At 28.3% G+C, this 23,594-nt stretch overlaps 1 protein-coding gene across 3 annotated transcripts in view; it reads left to right on the top strand.

Annotated features, from left to right (window-relative positions):
- LOC136990023 (uncharacterized) overlaps positions 1-23,594 on the top strand; it is a 55,738-nt gene that overhangs the window by 2,779 nt on the left and 29,365 nt on the right. For all 3 annotated transcript variants that reach the window (XM_067288346.1, XM_067288347.1, XM_067288345.1), the window contains exons 2-9: positions 712-949; positions 4,598-4,706; positions 5,859-6,000; positions 12,099-12,310; positions 16,009-16,153; positions 18,553-18,885; positions 22,354-22,435; positions 22,510-22,624. In XM_067288346.1, the coding sequence (XP_067144447.1) occupies positions 716-949; positions 4,598-4,706; positions 5,859-6,000; positions 12,099-12,310; positions 16,009-16,153; positions 18,553-18,885; positions 22,354-22,435; positions 22,510-22,624 (1,372 nt within the window). In that variant the 5' untranslated portion in view covers positions 712-715. The remainder of the gene's footprint in view (positions 1-711; positions 950-4,597; positions 4,707-5,858; positions 6,001-12,098; positions 12,311-16,008; positions 16,154-18,552; positions 18,886-22,353; positions 22,436-22,509; positions 22,625-23,594) is intronic.

The following is a 23,594-nucleotide window of genomic DNA, read 5'->3' as shown; positions in this document are numbered from 1 at the left end:
AATCTTTTAATGTCAATAGTGGTTATCTCATTTGTTAATTGTTTTATTTTTATTTTCTGATTGTATTACATTAGAACAATGATTAGCAAATCAATAGAAACTTGACTGTTTGTTACTTACAATAATTTTTATTTATAGATGATATAATGGTAGTAGCAAGTAATTGAATTATACGATACATATCATCAGCACTGGCTCAATGGTAATTTGCATCTGAAGTAAAACTGGTTTTTGCCATCTCCTACTTTTGGAATGATTGCTAATATGTTACAGAACACTGGCACACTCGCTTGAATTGTTTATAAACATCTTTAAAGTATTTTTATGGAACTTCAGTGTATTCAGCTTATTTTTTATTGTTGTTTTTATTTTTTGAATGTTTCCTAACTACTTGTTTTGCTGCTTAAATCAGTTACCTTGTCACCTCATCCATCAAGCTGGTTCCACATATCACTAATTTTACATAAGGTTTAAAAATATCAAGATTAGTGATGATAAAAATCATTAAATTTTAAGTTTATGAATACAGTGAAACAAATATGAAATATGTAAAATAAAATAGTAATATACACTGTATTAGTGATAATATATTGTTACCACTAATCTACCACTAATCATTAATATATATTTATAGCATTTATATATATTAATGACAAAAATAATTAAAAAATTAAATTATTACTTTATCTAATTAAAACAATTATATTTTAGGAATATGGATAACAAAGATTATAAGAATCGTTTTTGGAGTCACACACTCTCAAAAGCAAAGTATATTGTTGCGCCTATGGTTGATATGAGTGAATTAGCATTTCGTCTTTTATGTCGGAAATATAATGCTCAGTTATGTTATACTCCAATGTTAAACAGTGTGCAATATCTACAAGATCCTTTGTATAGAAAAGAAATGTTTACAACGTGTAAAGAAGATAGACCACTTATTGTACAGGTATTTATGGCTGATAAGTTTTTTACTCTGATTATAAGCTACCACCCCGACAAAAACCTCGGACAGCATATTATTTTAATCACTCTAGCTTATCCTTCAATAATATTAAACAGAAAAATTTGTACACTTATAATTATTTTATACTAGTAAACTTTTATTATAACTAAAGATTTTACATAAAAAATTTTCACGTTGATAATACATAAAAAAGTTATGGGAACTTGAAAAAAACAAGTGCGACAAAGAAAAAAGCTTGGACCAGAGCCATTTCTGACAAATAATACCTCGGACAATACATTAAATGATTGTTCCTAAATGTTTAAATGAGCTGGCAGGTGATATTTGCATATTTTTCTTGTTAACATTATTGAGATGTATTTGTTTAATGAAAATGGCACTTGGTAAGACTAAGTGTATATGAAGTAATTATCATCCTCCATAGACAGGGCAAATCCTTAAGAAAAAATTGTAAAGGAATTAAAAATCGGTAATTCCATAGTATAGGGATTTCCACAGTATTGTTTCAAAATATCAGGAAGCTGGTAAAATTCATCTAGAAAAATCAACTGGAAGGCCAGCAACCACAACAAGGACTGATCACAAGCATCTTTATGAAATAATTTAAAAAATTGAGGGGCAGTGAATTAGTTGAACGAATGGAATGAAGTTACTGGAAAGGATGTTACAAAAGAAACTTGTATCCATCAGCACAAACTTGGTTACAGTTTCTACCAGGTAAGAAAGACTTTTTTACTTAACAATTGTGACAGGTGACATTTCTTAGACAAAGGCAAAACCTCCTTTTACCAAAACACAAATAAAAAACCAATTGAAGTAGGCTAAAGAGCACCAATGCTGGACACGACAGTGGAAGCAGGTTGTTTTTGGTGATGAGGCAAAGTTTGATGTCTGCATTGGAGGCAATAGAAAAAGTCATTAGAAAGCAGGAGGCATTCCATCGTGACTGTCTACGGTGCACTGTAAAATTTCCAGCAGTGTTATGATTTGGGGTTGTGTGTCAGCTTAAGGTGTGGGAAACTTGCATTTCATTAAGGGATCAGTAAGTGCAGTAGAATATCAACAAATCCTTGAGGAAACACTATTACCAACATTAGAAAAATTACAATATCACAGATATTTTATTTTTCAGCAGGATGATTCAAGTTGCCTTAGTGCTGAAACCACCAATTCTTGGCTGGTCAAACATAATATTAACACATTAAAATGGCTATTGAGCAGTCTCAACCTTTCCCCTATAGAAAATATGTAGGGTAAAATTTAAAAAAACATTAAGAAAATGTCCTCAACAAACTGTGGATGGTTTAAAGCAAAAAATCAAGCAAATTTGGATGAAATGACTCAAATCGATGCTCTTGTTGATACGACGAATTAGTGTACGAATGCTGTTATACGAGCCAAAGGTTAAATATTAATGTACTGTACCATTCGAGGTATTATTTGTCAGAAATGGCTCTGTCCAAGCTTTTTTCAACTGCACGTAACTTTTTTTTATGTATTATCAACATTAAAACTTTTTGTGTAAAATCTGCAGTTATAATAAAAGTTGACTAATATAAAATAATTATAAGTGTACAAAAGTTTTCTATTTGACATTATTGAAAGATAAGCTAAAGACAGATTAAAATAACATGCTGTTTGAGATTTTTTTTTTTTTTGTTGGGGTTGTATATACTTTATAATCTTTATTTTCGTTTAGTTACAAATAAATTTTATTCTAATCTACTTCCCAACAATACTGGACTTACTTAAAATTAATAATTTTAAATGCTACCTAGGGCAGATGAGTTGTCTGACACTGCTTACAAAAGACAGTGTTACAAAAGTAAATTTTTGTACCTTTTGTTCTCTTCAAAAAATAGAAAATATATAAAATATCAATATCAAATTTATGAGAAGGAAAGACTAAATTCATAACTGGAAATTTTGATAAAATGAAAGAAAAGACATTACCTTGCCCACCAGAAAAATATTTTTATATCTTCTATAATATATTTTTGATTTATTTTTAAAAATTTTCTAAGTGAAATTTGGAAAAGAAATCTTTTGTAAATTTTATGGTAGCCACTTAAAACTGGATATCTGTAAACACTATATTACAAATTGTATGCAGTATCAGATTAGATTATGATTAATCTATCTAATTTTTTCATGCTGTTAACAATATTCAAAAATCATTGAAATTGAAGAGAAATAATTAAGTACATTTTCTAATTAACTTTGTCTAAAAAATAAAATAAAATATAAACTTTGAAAACTAAATTCAAATAGCTTAATTTATGGTAAGTATTTCTAGAAATAATATAAAATCATTTTCTCATGCATTGTGATTAACTAATTGTAGAAATGTAGCACCTATGCTGAAGCAGGTTTGACTGTTTTGGCTAAAACACAATGTCAAAATGGCATCGACCACTTCGTACGTAGGCTCTGTAATCGAGCCAGATCTCGTAGGCCACACCACCTTTTGGATAATTTAGGAAACACCGTTGGGAGTCGTGTATTAACTGCCACGTTATCCAGACCATAGTGACTATTATCTGTTTGAACTCTGATGACTTCTCTATGCTCCACCTACTCCAAATTTGCCAAGCACTAACTAAATTGTGTGAAAAATATGACATTATAAGAATATGCAACGATGGATCACTTCTCGACTTTAAAATTAACCTAAACTTCATCAGCAGAAAAGATGCCCATAAAATTTGTTACTACTTTGTTAAAATCACTGAAAAAAATTCTTGGTAACATCTAATTATTTGTTGTTGTACGTTTGGGCAAATTCTTTATAACAATTTATCTTAAAGGTACTAACAGTGCCTTGCAATAAATTATGTTGGTTAATAATCACTACAAAATTATGTAATATGTATCTTTATCATGTATTAATTCTTTAAGTAATACATGTATTTGTACCACCCCCTTATAGGGAAACTTTCCCTGGCAAATAAAATTAATTAATTAATTATCTGTTTGAACTTCTAAAACAGCATTTCCCAATTTAATTTGTCTTAGAACTGTTTTGAACAAAACAAAATTGCAGAACCCCTCATATGAAGTTAAAATAAAAGCTAGAAAAATATAAGGATAATAGTTTTAAAAAACGACGAAATATGTAATTTTATTGCAAATATTGAGAAAAGACTCAAAAACTCATTTCATTTTAATGTTTCTATATTATAGTATTTGATTTATATAACTACAGAGATTATCTTAGGTAAGGGTTTATCACGTATTAATTCTCATTATTTCATTAATTCATTATATTAATTCATTAATTGTCATTAATTCTCATTATAACACATTTTAAAAATTCTTTATTCCTCTACTGTACACAATTTAAAAATTTTTTTAAATGTGTTAGATTGGTCACTCGGTGTGATAAACCCTTACGTAATATAACCTTTGTAAATATAAATCAAATACTACATAATATAATAGAAAGGTTAGAAGTACAAAATAACTTTTTATTTTTTGCCCGGGCAACGCCGCGCTTACCTGCTAGTTTTTTATAAATGATGCAACTGTTTATACCTACTTTTGAACCATTTAGTAGAATGAGTCTTTTAAAATTTAAATATATTTACAGTATTTATAAATATAACTTATTCTGTTTATAACATTTTTCAGTTTAGTGCTAATGATCCAGATATATTTGTAGCAGCTGCAAAACTTGTAGAACCATATTGTGATGCTGTAGATTTAAATATTGGATGTCCTCAAGCAATTGCAAGAAGAGGTAACATTGAATATCTTATATTCTCTCTCTCTATCTCTCTCTATACTATGTTTTCAGAATGTTCTTATAAATTACAATATTTGTAATGGTATGAAAGTTTCATTTAGCTTCATTTTCATGTCTAGTGTATTACCATTATGACCCATACAAAATTCTTTGAAATTTAATTGAAAACTAAATAGAACATGTTTCTACTTTTCTTTAGCATACAGTAGAAATATCCAGTCGTTAAGTGTCACTAGGTTGTTATTATGATAAGCAAAGTAGTTATATTTGAGTTTGGCTAATTATGATTTTATTTATTGGCTAGTATGAAACTAATTGAAACCAAATGTTTTGAGTTAATTTGGTTCTAGTAAATGAAATAGTTTTCATTTACTAGAACTGTTTGTTAAATGCTAGTTTTGATAAGTAAACTTTACTACTTATCAAAATTTCACAGTTTTTAATGTTTTTTCAAAGATCTAACCAGGACCAAATCAAATATTTTGGCTCGGCTCTAGCTATAACTAGAATGTATTATATAAGTAGAATATTTTTTGTATGTATGATTTAATAAATATTTCATAAAGCTACATAATTTGAAAGAAACATTGAAAATTATAAATGCATTTTCTCTATGTTTGATTTCTCTACTCATTCTCAATCTAAAACAAATAGTTCTGCAATGAGCATATAATTTTATCTGCATATGTTGAGCCTGAGAAATGTTTTGCAAATTCTGAATGTTCTATGTCATGGTCTCCAACTTGTGGTCTATGGGCCAAATTTTACCCCAAAAATGCCAACTGCATGTCATCCAGACATGCAGTTGGCATTTTTTCATTGCACAAAGTTTTTTCAAAGCACTCAAAAAGTATCAAGTGTCTGATGTGTATTTCATTAAAAACTCAGTGGTCTAAATTATAAAATGAAATAGCCATATAATCCAGTAGAAAAATGTGACGTCCCCATCTCAATGTAGTCATTTCCATTATATGTATGCACCAAGTAAGATGCATTGAGAAATGGATGTTTTGTAGCTGACAACCCAATAGATTTTAATGACAAACCCATTGAATCATATATGTTTGTTCTAAAATATTATTCAAACTGTTTTCTGAAAGGTGCAAAATGATATATCACAGTTTTAAATTCAATAATTATCTTTAGGTCAGTATGGTGCTTTTCTTCAAGATAAATGGGATTTATTAAGAAGAATATTACGGCAAGCCTCTACGGAATTATCTGTTCCAGTAACCTGCAAAATAAGGATATTATCTGGTAATGCTCATCATTCGGTGGATTATGCAAGGTGAAATTTAAATATAGACAATACTAAAATTAGTAACTTAATTTTATCTGTATTATTAAATCTTACTTAAATATGCACATGTAATTAATATTTTTTAAATTAAGGATCATTATTATTAGTCAATAATAATTGTTTATGAACTATATTATGTTGTTGTTACTTAAATATGTAAATTTTTATAAATTAGAAATGTCTCCCTTTTTTAAAAGAATGATTATGTATTTTTTATTTGGTGGTTAATGAATTAATGACTTTGTGGTTTTTTTTTTTCTTTAACTCTTTCCACCCTGTGGTCACTAAGGGGGTCTCTTTTAGCAAGCCCATAATGAGGCGGCCAAGCGGCGAGAGACTGGGCCAAACATATCCGGACGGACCACCCCCCGAAAAATTCCTGCCATTTTTTTTGACCCGTTCGGATTTGATCCCGGATCCCCCAGAGTGGTAGGCTACCGCCTCGACCGCTCGCCCGTGACTCGGTGGTTTTATCCGTATCTAGAAATTAAATAATTTATTCAGTAATTTTTTATATTGCTATATAATTTGGTCAATAAATTTCATTTCATAATAGCAACTTCCAAATATAGATTTTAGTTAAACTCTAGATGTATCATTCTGCTCAGTTTTAAAATTTTCATTGATGAAATGGTGAAATAAAATGAGAAGTTAAATATCTTTTAAATGTATTATCTGTTGGTATCAATTAAACAATCACTCAAAAATCCTCATTTCATTTCTATGTCATTGTTTTATATTGAATGAAAATTAAATTAATTTTTATATCAAATATAACTGAAATTGTTATTTATTTTGAATATTGCTATTATTATTTTTTAATACAAAAATTACAAATGGTTTAATGTTCTGACAAACAGAAAACTACTTTCTCCAAATAACACACCTGATAAAAATTACAACAAATAAAAGAAATACATAAAATTCAAAAGATAGATTTATATACCAGGTTATATACCCTTTTGACAACCTGGTATATAAATCTGGAACCCAGGCCTGGAAAAAATTTAGGGGTCCATAATGGTACCTATCTCTATAAATTCTTTATAGTTCTTTTTCTAATAAAAAGTAAAAACTTTAAAACTGCTTTTTATTAATAAAAAAAGAAAATTCTACTCTGTGTGTTTCATTTATTTGCGAAAACAAATTGCAAAATGGGCCCACTAAGCCAAGTGTGAGATCAGATGTTTGTCTCTCATATATTTTGATGGCTTTGTGTTTATATATATATACAGTCAAACCTGTTTTTATGCGGGGGATAGGGACCGCATAAAAAAAAGTCTCGCGTAGAAATAACTCGAAACCATACAAAATAACTAGGAATTGCTTTTTTAACTCCTTGGGCCTTTTTCTGCAACACCTAATGGGGAAAAAATCCTCTAAGAATTTTAATTTTTATATTAATTAATTATTTCCACTTAAATACGAATCTAACTAAAAATTAAAAATCATTAAATAATGATTTTATTTGATAAATATAGCTGCAGGAAGTGTTATTTCATTTAACAAGGCATGAAATTTCACACCCGCAGTCTAAAGTTGGAGGGGAGCTAACTTACAGCATCTGTTCAAATATAACATAATATTTATGGTTTTTATGCTATTAAAATAAGAGGGGACCGAAATAAACGTATGAGAAAAAAATTTTACTGAATAAAAAATGAAAAAACCTGCTGATGTCATAGAAAACAACCAATAGAGTTTTTAAAAATTTTACAGGAGTCAATTATGTTCCAATTTGATTGAAATTTTCGTATACTGCACAAAAAAAATCGCACAGAAAAAGACTGCACAAAAACAGATTTGACTGTATATACATACAGGGTGATTTAAAAGTCACAGAAATTTTTAAAAATTAATAACTCGCAAACTATTTAGAGTAAGATGATGCTGTTTTCACAGAAATGCTTAGAAAGAAGTGAGATTTTTTTTATGTGTAATAAAAATTTTAGTACTAAAATAGTTACATTTCTTGCCATAGATGGTGCTGTAGCATTTGTAAATTTGTTAAAATAAGAATAAAAAATAAAAATGTTTTTAGTGTAAGCTTTAGTAACAACTACACGAATTATGTAATCTTATTAAGTCTATTATTTCTTGCCATCTATGGCAAGAAATGTAACTATTTTGGTACTAAAATTTTTATTACACACAAAAAAATCCCAATTCTTTCTAAGCATTTCTGTGAAAACAGCATCATCTTACTGTAAATAGTTTGAGTTATTAATTTTTTTAAATTTCTGTGACTTTTGAATCACCCTGCATATATATATATATATATCAAAACTTTTATACAAATTTAAATCATTTTTCATTAACTAATTTTGAATTTAATTACCATTTCAAAAGAAGATTGTATATTTTTTCAACTTTTTATATATGCATATATAAAAAGTTGAAAAAATATACAATCTTCTTTTGAAATGGTAATTAAATTCAAAATTAGTTAATGAAAAACGATTTAAATTTGTTTGAAAAGTTTTGATCTAATGTACTTATCATATTTTGAGTTATATATTTACTTATTATCTAACATAGAAAAATAATATAAGAGTTATACAGGAATGTTACTAATTTTAAATGAATAAAGACATTGAAAATTATGTAATAAGATATTACATTTGTCAAACAATAAAACTTCGATTAAAACAAACTCAAAGTATGCATGGAGCAAAGATAATAAGTGTGATGGATAGAAATTAATATGAGAGAGATCCATTTACTTAATTAAGAAGAAATGATTATTATATTTAAATCATAATTATTTCAGTTAATAGAAAAAATTTTTCTTGTTGAGAAATACTGTATGGTTTAGTCTTTCTTACTCGCACGAACACACTTGAACACTATGACTCTAATCCCTTGATTACGCCTTACAGTACAGTTCGTAGCAGGCAGATATGGCTGCATTGAGGAAAAAATCCAGTTGTGTTAAAAAAAACTGGAGTTGAAATACCAAAAAAATAAGAATTAATAGTACTAGTAACAGTAATAAGGTTTAATGGCAAAAGTTAACAAAAAACCAATATTAATGATAACGATGACAATAATTAGTTAAATTGGTACTGCTTTATTGCTATAACACAATGGTTATTACCAAACAAGGTTAAATGCTAATCGATTAAACAAAGATTCAACAATTTCTCACAATACAGAACTCTAACCAAACATCTAGCAAGGCTAGGAAAACTCTTCCACTGAGTACTCATCAATTTATACCCTTTAGTATAACAACAGAAAACTTGCTGCCTATCTCATTTGTATAGTTTCATAGACCAATACTTTTCATGTTCCCTACTGGAAACAACTCTACTCCTAACAATTCTTTAACACCTATTTATTGAGAAAATAAATTACCGTATTTTACGGACTATAAGACGCACCTTAATTTTTAAGCAATTTTTAAAAAAAAATACCTATAAGACGCACCTGAATTTTGGAGGCAATTTTTCGAAGAAAAAAGTGCATCTTATAGTCCGTAAAATACGGTAGTTTTATTTGGTTTGTTTTGAAGTTTTTTCTTTTTGGAAGTTGGAGGTTACATGGTTTATAGTATTTTTCAGGTAGACGAACTGTGGATGGTAACTTTTAGAATTTTCTGTCTTTCTGGTCAAGAGTATGAAGTAGTCTCCATAAATTAAAAACAATTCCCAAAATAAATGTAACTAAACAAAAATACTCAATTTATGAGCTCTATGACGGCGTTTTTTTTTTTTTTTTTTTTTTTTGCTAGATTTATTATACCGTCATTTAGAAACGGGACAAACTTTAGAAAATCACGTTTTTATTTCCTAGAGTGTGCATTTCGTACTTCGAGTCCCTTATCGACTCTTTGTGATGTAATTGGTTATGAGAAGTACAGAAATGGTGACGATTGATAAAATACGGATGACAATTATTAATTTACAGGTATTTGATTAGATATGATGGTACGATACGTAAAGTAGTATTAACAGTGAGAGGCAAACAATATACATAATAAAGTACACTGTTAAAACCATAACATTTAAAACTGTGATATTGCAAACTGTTTTACCATTAAAACAATAAAATAGAATGATGAAGTAAAAAACATGTTCGCCGTTAAAACAACAAGACTATAAACTTATTTACAGTAGAATCGTAACATGATGAAACGATTCACAGAAATAACAAGTAAACAAAAATAATCAAGAATGAAAACAAGTCAGGTTTCCCCTTACAATATCACAACTGAAATTATAAAATGTAATTAATAAATATTTTGGAAGATATGGAATATCAAATTTCATTGCATCAAAGAAGAAATTTATTTTTGTCTTACACTATACAAATATAAACATCTTAAACCCAATAGTTATATATGAAAGCCAAATGATTGCCAGACTATATCTGGCTACTAGCACTAATACCAATACCACTATTATTAATTAAATACTGAATAATTTGGCACTAAAGGCAGCCATTAGCCACTATATCTTGCTAACTTTAATAATTATAATTAAATTAATATTTTGATAACTGTGGTAACAGAGTACAGTTATATCCAAATTACAGCTTTCAGAATCTATAATTTAGATATAACCATTTAATTAATAATAATAGTATCGTATTTTTCCGAAAATAAAACCTAAACGGAAAATAACCCCTAGCACGATTTTTCGGGATGCTCGTAATATAAGCCTACCTCTAAAATAAGTCCCAGTTAAGATTGTCAGCCAGATGGTCATATTTAATACGTCCATTGCAACCCACAATGGGATTGAATTATAAAGTAATAATATATAATTAAATATAAATAAATCTTATTATTGACATTATATTATCATTTATTTTAAGTATTAAAGTATAATTAAGTATTTGTGAATATCCAAGACAGTGCCTTTGGACAAGACATCCCCCGAAAATAAGACTTAATGTGTCTTTTGGAGCAAAAATTAATATAAGACCCGGTCTTATTTTCGGGAAACACCGTAGTAGTTCTGGAGGTGAGGATTGGACGAAGGTTCAGATAGTGTAACTGGCAATGCAACTGCAGAGTCTGATAGAGTTGCAGGTTTCAGTCCTGCTTTGGGTCAATTCTTTACTTTCAGAACCTTCTAAATTAATTATTAAAATATTAATTTAATTATAATTATTAAAGCTAGCAAGATATAGTGGCTAATGCCTGCCTCTGGTCCCAAATTACTTAGTATTTAATTAATAATAGTAGTAGTAATGCAGCCCTATATAATTTGGCAATCTTTTGGTTTTGATATACCAACCACCACCATCTCTAAAATTTAGCACAACATAGTATGCCGTATCATCTGTAGTTATCTATAGTTCATAATTAATCTGTTCAGCCAGTCAATTCATATTCATAAAAATATTATTTTAATAGTAAATTTATATACTTTATCAACGCTTTCTGTTAACACACTGAAATCTATGATGGTGATATTTTTCAATCATGAAAATACATTTTTTCATCAGTCTGGATATTAGATGAAGTTTAAAGGTGTAGATAAAGTTCTTGCTAGTATTGATATTACTTTTTCAGTGTGTTATTGAGAAATTGACTTTATATAATAAAAGAAAAAGCATAGTTCTTGTGGGTGGTAATAGTTATCAACAGAATATCTGTAATTTCTGTACAGACATTCATCTATTCAAGATTTTATAAATAAGAATTAGTAATCTTAAGAGTTATTACTATATTTAATGAAAATGTCAATTTCCCATCTCATGACTTAAAATTATCCTCAGAAATGCAGGAAAAAGATATTGGTCAAACAAGTAAAGTTTTCTTTTTTATTGATATTTTATATAAATGTATGGTTAATTGATAAAGACTGTATATGTGCATGTATTAAAATGTTAGAGCACAAGCTAATGAGTTTGATTAATCATTTTTTTTATGTATCATATTGAAGATGATATATAATAAACTTATTAAATGACTTCCATAATAACCTATGTTCTGAGAAAATGTGATTAAAAATCAATGATAGCTTATAATAGAGATTTCATTGTGACTTATAATTTAATTACAAACTGACATTGTTTTAATATTTCTTATCAGTATTTTATAGCATTTGATAGTAATTTATAATACATTTAAACAGAATGCTGGAAGAAGCTGGGTGTTCATTACTTGCTGTACATGGAAGAACTCGAGATCAGAAGGGTGATTTAACAGGTATTGCTTCTTGGCAAGTTATTAAAGCAATAAAGGAAGGTGTATCTATACCTATTTTTGCCAATGGAAACATACTAAGTTATGAAGATATTCAAAACTGTTTAGATTATACTGGAGTGGAAGGAGTAATGTCTGCTGGTAAATTTGATTATTTCAAATAAATTAAATTACAATAATACTAATAATTATTATTATTATTGTTGTGGTGTTAGAATGTTTCCTACATGGCATATATACAGTGCCTAGGACATAACTACAGAAAAAAATATTTTGTTTATGTGCTGTGTTTATGAGTTTCCTGACTATGACATGTATTTAGTATGGCAACCTTCAGTAGTGTTATATATGTGCTTTTGTTAAGCCCTGTGTTGTGTATGTGGTATGATGTCTGTGCAAGAACTATTGGTACAGTAAGTACTTGTACCGTATCCATTCTTCACAGATACTTTATTTCATGGGTGAGTTCTGGGTATTTATTAATTTTTTCAGCATATGTATTTTGTATGTTGTGAGTACTTGCTACAGTTATGTCTATTATGTATGTAATTTTGTTTTATTTGTCAATGAATGTTGCATCTGGTCTATTGTGAATGTATTGTTTCTTCTATGATTATGGTTTGGTCATAGTATATTTTGTGTTGTTTTCTATGACTGTCTGAGGTGTGTACTTGTTTGGTTTCTGGATGTGTGCAAGCTTTTGATGTATTGTAGTTGCTATTTGGTTATGTCGATGTAAGTGATTAGTTCGTACTAAAAGCTTGCAAGCTGATATGATGTTTTACAGTCTAGTGCATGATTTGGTATTTCCTACAAATGTTGTCTGTGAGTGTTGTCTTTTAAGATGTGCTGTCTGTAATTTCTTGAATTTATTGTCTGGTCTTGTATGGCAATCATAAACCCTTCTATCTCTTCAAAGAGAGATATCCATGAGTCAGCCAGCAGTTTTTATGCAGTTCTGTCTGTGTGATTCTGGTATATGTATTGTGTGTTGAATGTAGCAAATGTGTTTGATGCAGTATCTATACTTAAGTTGGTGTTACATTTGCTACATTTGGTGGCCAAGAGAGACTGTGGCAGTTCTTGAATGCGAGCCTCTGTCTAACCCATAAATAGATTTTGTTAATTCAGGCAATGTCCAAGTAGGTATCATGCTGTGAACATGTGACAAGGAACTATTAAACTCTTTCACTTGACAAGATGGTGACTTGTGAGAGAGTTGTTGTTATTATTATTGTATAACTTATTAAACTTATTAATAGGAGTATGATAAGAAGAGGGCACCTTTTAAAACAGGAAAATATTTTATTTGATTAGTATCTTCAATCCAAATACAAATTATTGTCAGATCTATTCTTTTTTGGATCTGATCTGTATTTGAATTGAAAGTATTAAAATTGGAATGGTGAATCTTACAACATCTTAAAGTTCTCATCCTTTTCCATTTGGGAGTTTTGGGTCCTTTATATCCACCTAGAAATAGCACTGGAAATGTAGATTGTGCCTCAACTTTCCAAATGGAAAAGGATGAGAACTTTAAGACATAAGATTCACCATTCCAATTTTTTTGAAAATTTTTAATTTTAATTAGTATTAGTTAAGTAAAATAATAATTTCTTGCATATGCAGAGAACCTGTGATAAAATATGGATTATTTAATTTGCAATATTTGTTTATCATCAATTAATAAGTAGAATAAAGACAACAGGTTTTATTACATGACACAAATCTTTACCCTTCACCATTTTCAAAATAAGCTTCTCCTGCACCTACATCTGTTAGCATCTTTACACAACATTTGTCAAAGTAGAGACCATTTTTTTTTATAATTTATCTTTCTGCTTCTATTCCATTTTTCAAATATTAACATGTAATCGGTTCAAACACTGTTATTCTCTAGGAATTATCATATCCACAGACTCCAAAGATACTAGCCAATTAACTTTATTTTACCCAGATGTATTTTGGAAATTACAGTATTTCCCTCCTAAGTGAGCTTTCTTTCAAACAAGCTTAACAAAGCACAAACACTTTTTTATACTCTTACACAATATTTTATCCATTTTTTTCTTTTTTCCATAATAAAATCATTTTTTCCTGTGTGTTCTTTCCCTTAACCATACGCATTCTGCACAATCCTTTCTGTCAGTACTTTCATTCGTTGTTTCTCACCGCAGGAGGTGAGAAACAACGAATGAAGGTAATGACATCAAGCTTTTTTTGCCTTGTATATAAGGCAAAAAAGCTGCTGACAGCTAAGCTTATGATCTAAATATTATTTGTTATTGGTTTTTATCATTTTATTATTATTATTTTAATGATATGTGGTTTATGAATGTGTGAGTGTTGTAATGTTGTTAAATATTTTTTGCCTTATATATAACATATGATTACCTAACTGATGAGGACCAATTAACACCAGAGGTTGAAATGCATTTTAGGAGGCATATAAGGCTGCGACTCCACTAGCCGTAAAACCCCTCGTCGTAAAAGCTTTTAATCATGTGACCTATTTGCATTTGCGCTCAGATTGCGGTGGAGGTCCGGCTAGCGAAGCTTTTTACGGCGACAGTACTATTACGGTGTATACGTGATATATCGATATAAAGACAATAATTATATTCTACGAGTTTTCTCTGTACTATAATTACAAATGTAGTAAAAGTAATATCTTTACTTTCATATATTGACTTTTATCATTATATTATTAAGATAATATACAGCACTTATAAGCTTAGCTTTATTATATACTTCTCTAAATTGAAGGATTTTCCTTTGGCCGTTCATATCGCGTGTTTTAGGCATCCATTATTATAATCGGGATACCTCTTGTCGTAGATACATGAATACTTTCGGATGTTTTCGATAAATCTTTCCAGATCTTCTAGAGTAGCCACGAGAGAACGTACACAAAAGCTCATTTTCCGCCATTTTTGCACCATGTCACGATGACCTATATTTCACTGACTTCTGATTGGTGGATGGTACCGGTTTACGATCGTATTCACTTCGAAAGTTGAACACTGCTCGACTCGCTTTTACGTTGGTTTTACGACCTGCTCAGGCGTAAAATATCATGGTCACGTGATTAAAAGCTTTTACGGCGAGGGGTTTTATGGCCCTTTTACGGCTAGTGGAGTCGCAGCCTAAGGCAATAATGGTTTCAATTTGTGATACCCTTCAATAAAATTATGTACTATGTATTTATAGAAAGTATATTGTATTATATATAAAAAGAGATTAAGGGTTAGTTGATAAATAAAACTTTTAATATAACCTTTATTACATTAGTACGAGGTAGTATAAATTTGGTTTATTTTCAATTCTACTCCATATAGGTATATCTATTAAAAGTTTCTATTGATAAAAAGATTATTATTAATATCTAGAATTTAAACTACATTTAAATTTATAACAGGGAAAGAAATTATCTTCTAATAATAAGTTGTATCTAATTAGACCAGGCTTGCACAACATATGGCCCACTTGCAGCTCACCAAAGGATTTCAGGCAGCGCACAAAAATGTAAACAATATAAAAGAAAGTAAAGATGTAATGAGTGCATTAATGTGATTTCATGATAAAAATCTTAAGTAATAAGTGATTAATTGATATTAATTGAAATTTCTCTTTTTTATAATATGATTCATTTGCAAAATAGTTTAATTATTAATTATACCTTTACTTGTAAAGTAAGCTGATAAAAACCTATCAGTGACTCAAATATAGCCTATTTTAATTTTAGCCCTCTACTTACTGTAGGTCTGAGTTAATGATTATATCAGATGAGACATTTTATTAAATAGCACAATTACAATTGTTATTTAATTTCTTTATAGAAGGAATACTTCATAATCCCGCTCTGTTTACTGGTACCAATCCATATGTATGGCAGATGGTAGAAGAATATTTAGATCTTGCCGAATATCATAATACACGTCTTAAGCATGTTCGTACTCATCTTTTTAGACTAATGCAACACAGGTAATTGTGAATTTTATGAGTATTACTTAAGAAAATAACTTATCTGGAAGAATTCTTTATTGAATAATATTACTAATAGTTTTATTTTTCATTATTTTAATAATTCAATAAAAATTAATTTCATTTATTTAGACTGAAACAGATTATTCAAAAGATTTTGAATTTAATTCATTTGTTTTGCTTATTATAATTTTTAATTGGTTAAAATTAGAAAATTCTATAGTATAACAACAATTTATAAATTTTAAATTATAAAATTATAATTGTGTATATGTATAGAATATTATCATGAATAATATTTATCAATTTAATATGCAATATAAAAATATTTGACCCTTTACATAAGTTACAAATATACACATCCAAACCCGATAGTTATATATTAAAGCCAAATGGTTACTGGATTATATCAAAGCCAGGTAGCGACTTGGATGAAGATCCAAGTAGTGTAACTGGACCATAACCACGTGGAACATGGGTTCGAGTCCCACTTTGGGCCAATTTTTTTCTTCCAGAACCTTCTAAATTAATTATTAAAATATTAATTTAATTATAATTATTAAATTTAGCAAGCGATGACACCTAATGCCTGTCTCAAGTGCCAAATTGCTTAGCATTTAATAAGTAATAGTAGTAGTAGTAGTAGTAGTAGTATAGCTCGATATAATCTGGCAATTGTTTGGTTTTAATATTTTTGTTTTTTAATGTAATAACAGAAACCATGCTTATTGAAAGTCAACATCTTTTGTGATTGGTTTTAATTTTAGTATTTTATACTTTGACTCTTGAACCTTGTTGGAGGTCATAAACTGAGAGGTTAGTAAATTCATTCACATGGAAAGGAATTGACTTTCTGCATAAACTTCAAGTTAAATTTGATAAAATGTTGAAAGAAGTTAGATACTTTCTGGTTATTTAGATACTTTCTGGTTAGCAGGACGCCGTTGAAATTCCAACTATTTTTAGCAAATACGAACTTTTATTTTGTGATTTTTAAATAAATCTAATTTTGAACATAAATTAAATAAATACAAAGAGTTTTTTTAATTACAACAGATTAACAAAACTTCTCATTTTTTATGACTCGTGCGTATCATTTAGGTGGCAATGTCGCTTAACATAGCTGAAAAAGCTCCCTGTTTAGAATGTTATCTTTCCACATATATTCAATAAGATAGGACTCTTAAGTGATGATGAGAAGTTCCGTGTTGTACTACAGATAAGACGCATAGCATTTATCAACGATATGCGTGATGCTAACCAGTTGGTGGTTCTACTTCCCTTCTTTTCATGACACGTTCTTATTTGACATCTCCATTTTGGACTTTTTGTTGAACAAAAATACAAAGACATTTGATGTTTATTACTGCACAGCCTTTCCGTATGCCAAATTTCTCATTTTTGAAATAGAGCACTAGCACCTTCTTCATCGTGAGGAATATCCCATAATGTATATTCCATTTTCAAATATTTTTTAAGAAAGCAACTAGAAAAGACACAAACACATTCCACAAACAGCAATCACTAAGAGAGTATGATAAATTACCACTCTTCTCACCAATGCACAAAACCACTTTGCATATTCACGTGTACTCAATGACGTAAATTTGATGACATCACATTGTCAGATTTGTAAAAATTATTTTAAAAAATAATAATAATAAATATAAAATCAAAATTATTCATGTAATAAAGGTTTATAAATAGTTACAACAACAGATGTAGTAAAATATAACAAATTTTCACTCATTCAGCAAAAAAAGCACATGAATATGCTAATTGTTTTGTCAAACTTAGAGTAAAGATAGCATGAGTGTTAAATTCATTCATTTTTCTTAAATTTTTAACTTCTAATAACAGAAATAGTAAGTTTGCTTACTTTTTATCTTAAAACAACTTAGGGTAGATGTACCAGTTTTGGCCAGCGTACCAGTTCTGGCCAGAAAACAAATTTAACTTAAAAATATAATAACCACATATTCAAATCTGTCCAATGAAACAAACTTTTATTGTTAACTGTTCACATAGTTAACAATAAAAGTTTGTTTCATTTGTGATTATATTTTTAATTTAAATTTGTTTTCTGGCCAGAACTGGTACTACACTGGCCAAAACTGGTACATCTACCCTATCTGTTGTAACAGAAAATTTTACACAAATTTGCGATTTTGATCGCAAATGCCCACTGGCGTCCTGCTAACTGGAAAGTACCATTATTTATTTTATGTTTAACCTATAAATTCAGAAATATTTTAATATATAACAACAAAAAATAAACTTCATTAAAAGTATTGAAAATATTTGGTTATATTTATTTATATATTTTACATCTATATTTATATATATAATGTTTGAATAGAATATTATTTGAAAGTAATTCTATTTTTTTTAATCTATAGTTTAGAAGAATACCCTATTCTTCAAAATGAATTGGCTGTGTCGCATAGCTTTACAGAGTTTCGAGATGTGAGCAATAAAATGAAAGAGAACTTATTATCAAGAATTACATCATGTACTAATGAAAATATTGAATCAGTAGGAAAGTTATTGAATAGTATTGATTTTAATGATAAAAATAATTTAAATCAAATAAATGATAAAGATTGTAAATTATTAATAAATGATAATGACGACGATGACGACAACGATAAGGAATATTTTCAAAAAAGAAATAGAGATTATGATTTACCTATTTGGTTATGCCATTCTCGACCAAGAGTAGTTACAGACAGGTAATCTAATTTTGATTGTCCTTTTGGTTTTCTTGTAAAGTATAAATTAATTTGATTTTTCTAAAAGAATTATATATATATTAACAATACACATTCAAACATTCAAGGCATTCACACAATATTCAGAACATTTGAAGAATATTCAGTCAGAATAGAATTCAACTATTTAAATACTAATTTCATTGTGAATATATTATAAACTTAATTTTAAGAACTATTCAATAGTAAAAAAGGTCATTAAAAATGCTTTAATATAAACGTGTACGTAAATAAAACATATATGCATATACTACTAAACAAGAAAAAAAGGAAATTTTAAAATACATTTCTAAATTTCAGATATTTGTAAGATATTGCAGGGATCTTATAAATTGTAATCAATTAAACTAAAAATAAACATTTAATGTTAATTGGAGAAAACAAAATTTTTTAAAACCAGAATAAAATTTTTTTCTTAGACTAATTTAGCTAACTGAATGATACTTTTGTTGAATTCAATCTGTCTTGTGTTCAATTTACCTTTTTTTAATGCTCTTTGTGACATTTATATACTGTAGGACAAAATATTTTTCTAAATTTTTAAAGGATTTTATACAGGGTAGATTTTTCTTCTAAATGCTACAGATTTCTATCATTTGCAATATCCTACATAGTATTGGCAATAAATCTATGGGCAAGTTAAAAGAATATTTATTTACAAGTTTTAATAATTTTTAGCTTAGATTTCCTACAAATGTTACTAGAATTGGGGGAAAACTTAAATTATTTTTATATGGATTCAGTTTAGTACATGAATATAATAAACAGTTTTATACATTTTAACCAAAATAATTTTATTTCTACAGTTTTACTTGTTCTACCTCACAGTTTTTATAATTAGTTATTTTAGTTGTCATTATAATTATTTCTAGTTTTACTGATATACATAATAAAATAAGGACTGAAGAGGGGCATAAAGCCTGAAATGCATAGCCGTTGCAAATTATAGAAAATAAATCTATTTTTTCCATCAGAAGGAGTGTTCCTTTATGCTAAGTTCCAAAGAACATACAATGAATATAATAAATTTCTAACTTTAAATTTATTTTCTTACATAATAGCCTTTTTAAAGCCACTATCTAATATTATTTGTTTAACTATATATAACTGTTGGTTCAAAGATTTAATTGTAGAAGAATAAGTATATTGGGTTGTTCGGAAAGTAATTTCGTTTTTTCCATAGAAAAATAAACGCAATATTCTTATAATAAATAAATATTTTATTGAATTATGTATTGACCACTCTAGTCAAATACCTGTTGTCAATGTTTCTGGTAGTAGCATGATTTCACATTCATAAAAATTTTGATCGTTGTTTACAAAAAACTGATCCAAGTGATTTTTGACATTGTCATTTCAAGTAAATGGAATAAGGAAAAATGAGAAGAAAAGTTTAAAAAAAATTGTATAGACCGGAACAAGTAATAATCTGAGTGTGCCCGATCTGGCGAATACAGTTGGTGCGATAACGCATCCCATCTAAGCTACAACAGTTTCTGACTAGTTACCAAACTCGTGTGAAATTTGGCATTATCATGGTAAAACACTACGCTTTGTTTGTCAATCAATTCTGTCCTTTTCTGTTTGACAATATTACTCAATTTGTTTACTCGATGGCAGTACACTTTCGAATCAATTGTTAAATTGTCTGGTAAAAGCTCAAAAAAAATTTTTTAAAATCCCACCATAGAGAGCATCTCTCGTTAATAATGTGTGGAACCCATATATCGAACTTTGAAACGAAACCAATTCGCTTTAGGTAATAATGAACGGTTCAATTTAACAGATTTAATCTCAGTGATTTCATGTGTTGTTATACGGCAGATCGCTTCAATCGGTACCTTTATTTTGTTTTTGTTGGCTTCAAATGGCCATCCGGAATGAGGTGTATCTTCGATATTAAAATTGCCAGAACGCAATTTTGTAAGCCAGTTTTGTCACTGTCTTTCTCTCAATACATCTTCTCCAAACATGTACCACAATTTTTCTCTTGTTTGAACAGCATTTTGATTTTTTAGTTATAAAAAAGCAAAATATGCCGAAAATTATGCTTTCGATTTTCCGTATTTGATGGGTCATCGAAAAAAAAAATTGTACAGAATCAAACAAAATTTTTTACAAATAAGCCTTAAAATGTCAGCTGTCGAAGTATATAATGAAACTGTGGTTTAAAATAAAATTGGCTGGTAAAAATACATCTAATTCCTCTAGTAATAAAAAAACGAAATTACTTTCCAAACAACCCAATAAACATTATGTAAATCTTTTGTCAACTTGGCCTTTATGGCACATTTACACAGGGCTTATCATTTTCTATCTGTCATTTAGCCATCATCATCCTTTCTTCTCTCATTTTTCCTTATTCCATCTTCTAACCTTTCTTCAAGAGTTTAAGGGCTACACCATTTGAATAATAATCAATCTTTTATATGAAAAAAATGTTTAAAGTGAACACAACTTTCAATTAATTGAATTTCTTTTCTAACTGCATATGTCTGAATGTAGTTAAAAATGAACATTTTTTTAAAACTTTTATATATTATATTATTTATTTATGTAATTTCTTTAGAAATTTTATTCCTTTTTCAGTTTTAAACAAATTATGCTATGTGGTGTTATTAATTTTATTTAAACATAGCCAATTCAATGAAATTAAAAATAAAATCTAGTAAGTGTTGTTACAATTCATTTACAGACAGATTAAAACTTAATTTTGGTTATTACAAAAAACAGGAAAAATTTTTCTTTCAATAAGATGTTATTAGATGGATAGCCCTATCTACCTACCTAATGATGCATGTTCAGATTTGGAATGATGCAAACTGTAGTCTATTAGTTTTGAGTGCTATAAATTCAAAAATTCAGATTTTGAAATTATCATTTTTTTTATGGATTAAATCATTATTTAATGTAAAATATTATAATTTATACAAACAAGGGACCACCTTCCTTACTTTTCCAGCAAACAATTTTATTATAACAAATGTTTTCAGCCTCATTTAGGAGCTTATTCGGGTTTTTAAACAGTAAAAAACTGAGTGTTTCAAACTGCTGAAAATGTGTGTGTGTTATAATAAAATTGTTTGCTGGAAGAGTAAGGAATGTGGTCTCTTGTTTGCTATAAGAAAGTTCCAGCTTTTGAGAGTCTTTACTTATAAATTGATAATTAGATGCATATAAATTATATTATTAAATATCCATAACTTAATATTTGAAATAACTCTTTCTATTTATTAATTCAGATTACTCAAGCTTTATTGTAATTTAATGTCTATCCTAATAATCCTGTATTTTTCTTATTTGCATTGAAAATATAATATTTGATTAGATTCTATCTTGAAACCAAACTATGGTGCAATTGAACTTTTTTCTAAAATAAATGTGAATAAATAATTTTAAAAATGTTGTTTTTATTTTTTCTGTCAATAGCAAAGGAAATAGTTGTTACAGAAAGCATATTGAATTAGGAAGAAATGAAGATGTCGATTGCGAAAGTCAAAATAATGTTTCGGTAAAATTTTTAAAAGTAATATACCCTTAAATAATTCGAATTTCTTTCTAATAGGCTTTCGTTTTACAATTTAGAAAAATGTAGAACGAAAAATCAGAAGACACAAGAGAATAATAGAAGCAAAAAAAGCCAGAAGAAAAAGAAAAAAGGAGTGCAGGAAAGAAAAATTGGCAGAATTAAGAAAAGCAGGTTTGTATAAAATTTTTAATGTAAAGTAATTTAATTTAATTTATTTAAAAAATTTGAGCTTAAAAAATATTACAAGGATTGATTTGATAAATATGGTTTCTGTTTTTATTAATCCGGCATTTCTTGCGGTTGGATTTATAACGCCATTACTTGAGGCTGAGCACTGCACTCACCCTACATATTTTCATATTCTTAGTAATTTGTCTTGAGGAAGTTTTGCTATGAATAATACACATTTAATGTTTACCTTACTTTACTTTAGTTAGAATACATTAAAAGTAATTTTGATATAGAAACAGAAAATTGATATCTGATCAGATCAATAAAAAGAAATATGATATCTGAAATTATTGTTAAAGTTAATTATAATTTCTATTCAAGTTCTGAATCTGTTTAGTCTAGATTTTTAAAACCGTATTGTTTGTGGATTGTTATTATGTGATATCTGTAGATTGGTGCAGTAGGCTACACTCTTGGATATTTTAACCAATGAAATTGTAAAATTTTTGAAAATGCAGAGTACATAATTATAGATCACGTGGCAAGGAAAGCACATGTTCAAATAAAGCATGTAATTTTGATGAAGTTGTTTTTTGTTTTATAACGTTTTTACAGATTATTATATCAATTTGTTTTTTAACAAATAAAAATTTTAATAACCTAAGTTAGAAAAGCATACATACTTAGATATTTTTCGAAATATTACCCCATCTAATTTCTCCTTAACTATCTAAGTAAGATTAACATCATATTCAATAGTTCAGTAATTGATGTAGGATAATAAAAAAAAAAAGAATCGGTGGCATTTCCGAGTAGACACTGGAAAAAAATCTGAAGCCTTTTCTCTCTCAAAATATTCTTTCCCAAGATAGAGAACGTTCTCTAATACAATTGTTCAGTGTGAGTAGCATCCAGTCATCCATATTGGATATAATGAAATCAAGGCAAAAGACAAAAAACAACTATCCAC

Source organism: Centruroides vittatus, unplaced genomic scaffold (genome assembly GCF_030686945.1).
Source record: "Centruroides vittatus isolate TY-2023 unplaced genomic scaffold, ASM3068694v2 scaffold_861, whole genome shotgun sequence".
Lineage (NCBI taxonomy): Eukaryota > Metazoa > Arthropoda > Arachnida > Scorpiones > Buthidae > Centruroides > Centruroides vittatus.
The sequence above is the reverse complement of the archived record's forward strand: the minus strand, read 5'-3'. Positions and strand labels throughout refer to the sequence as shown.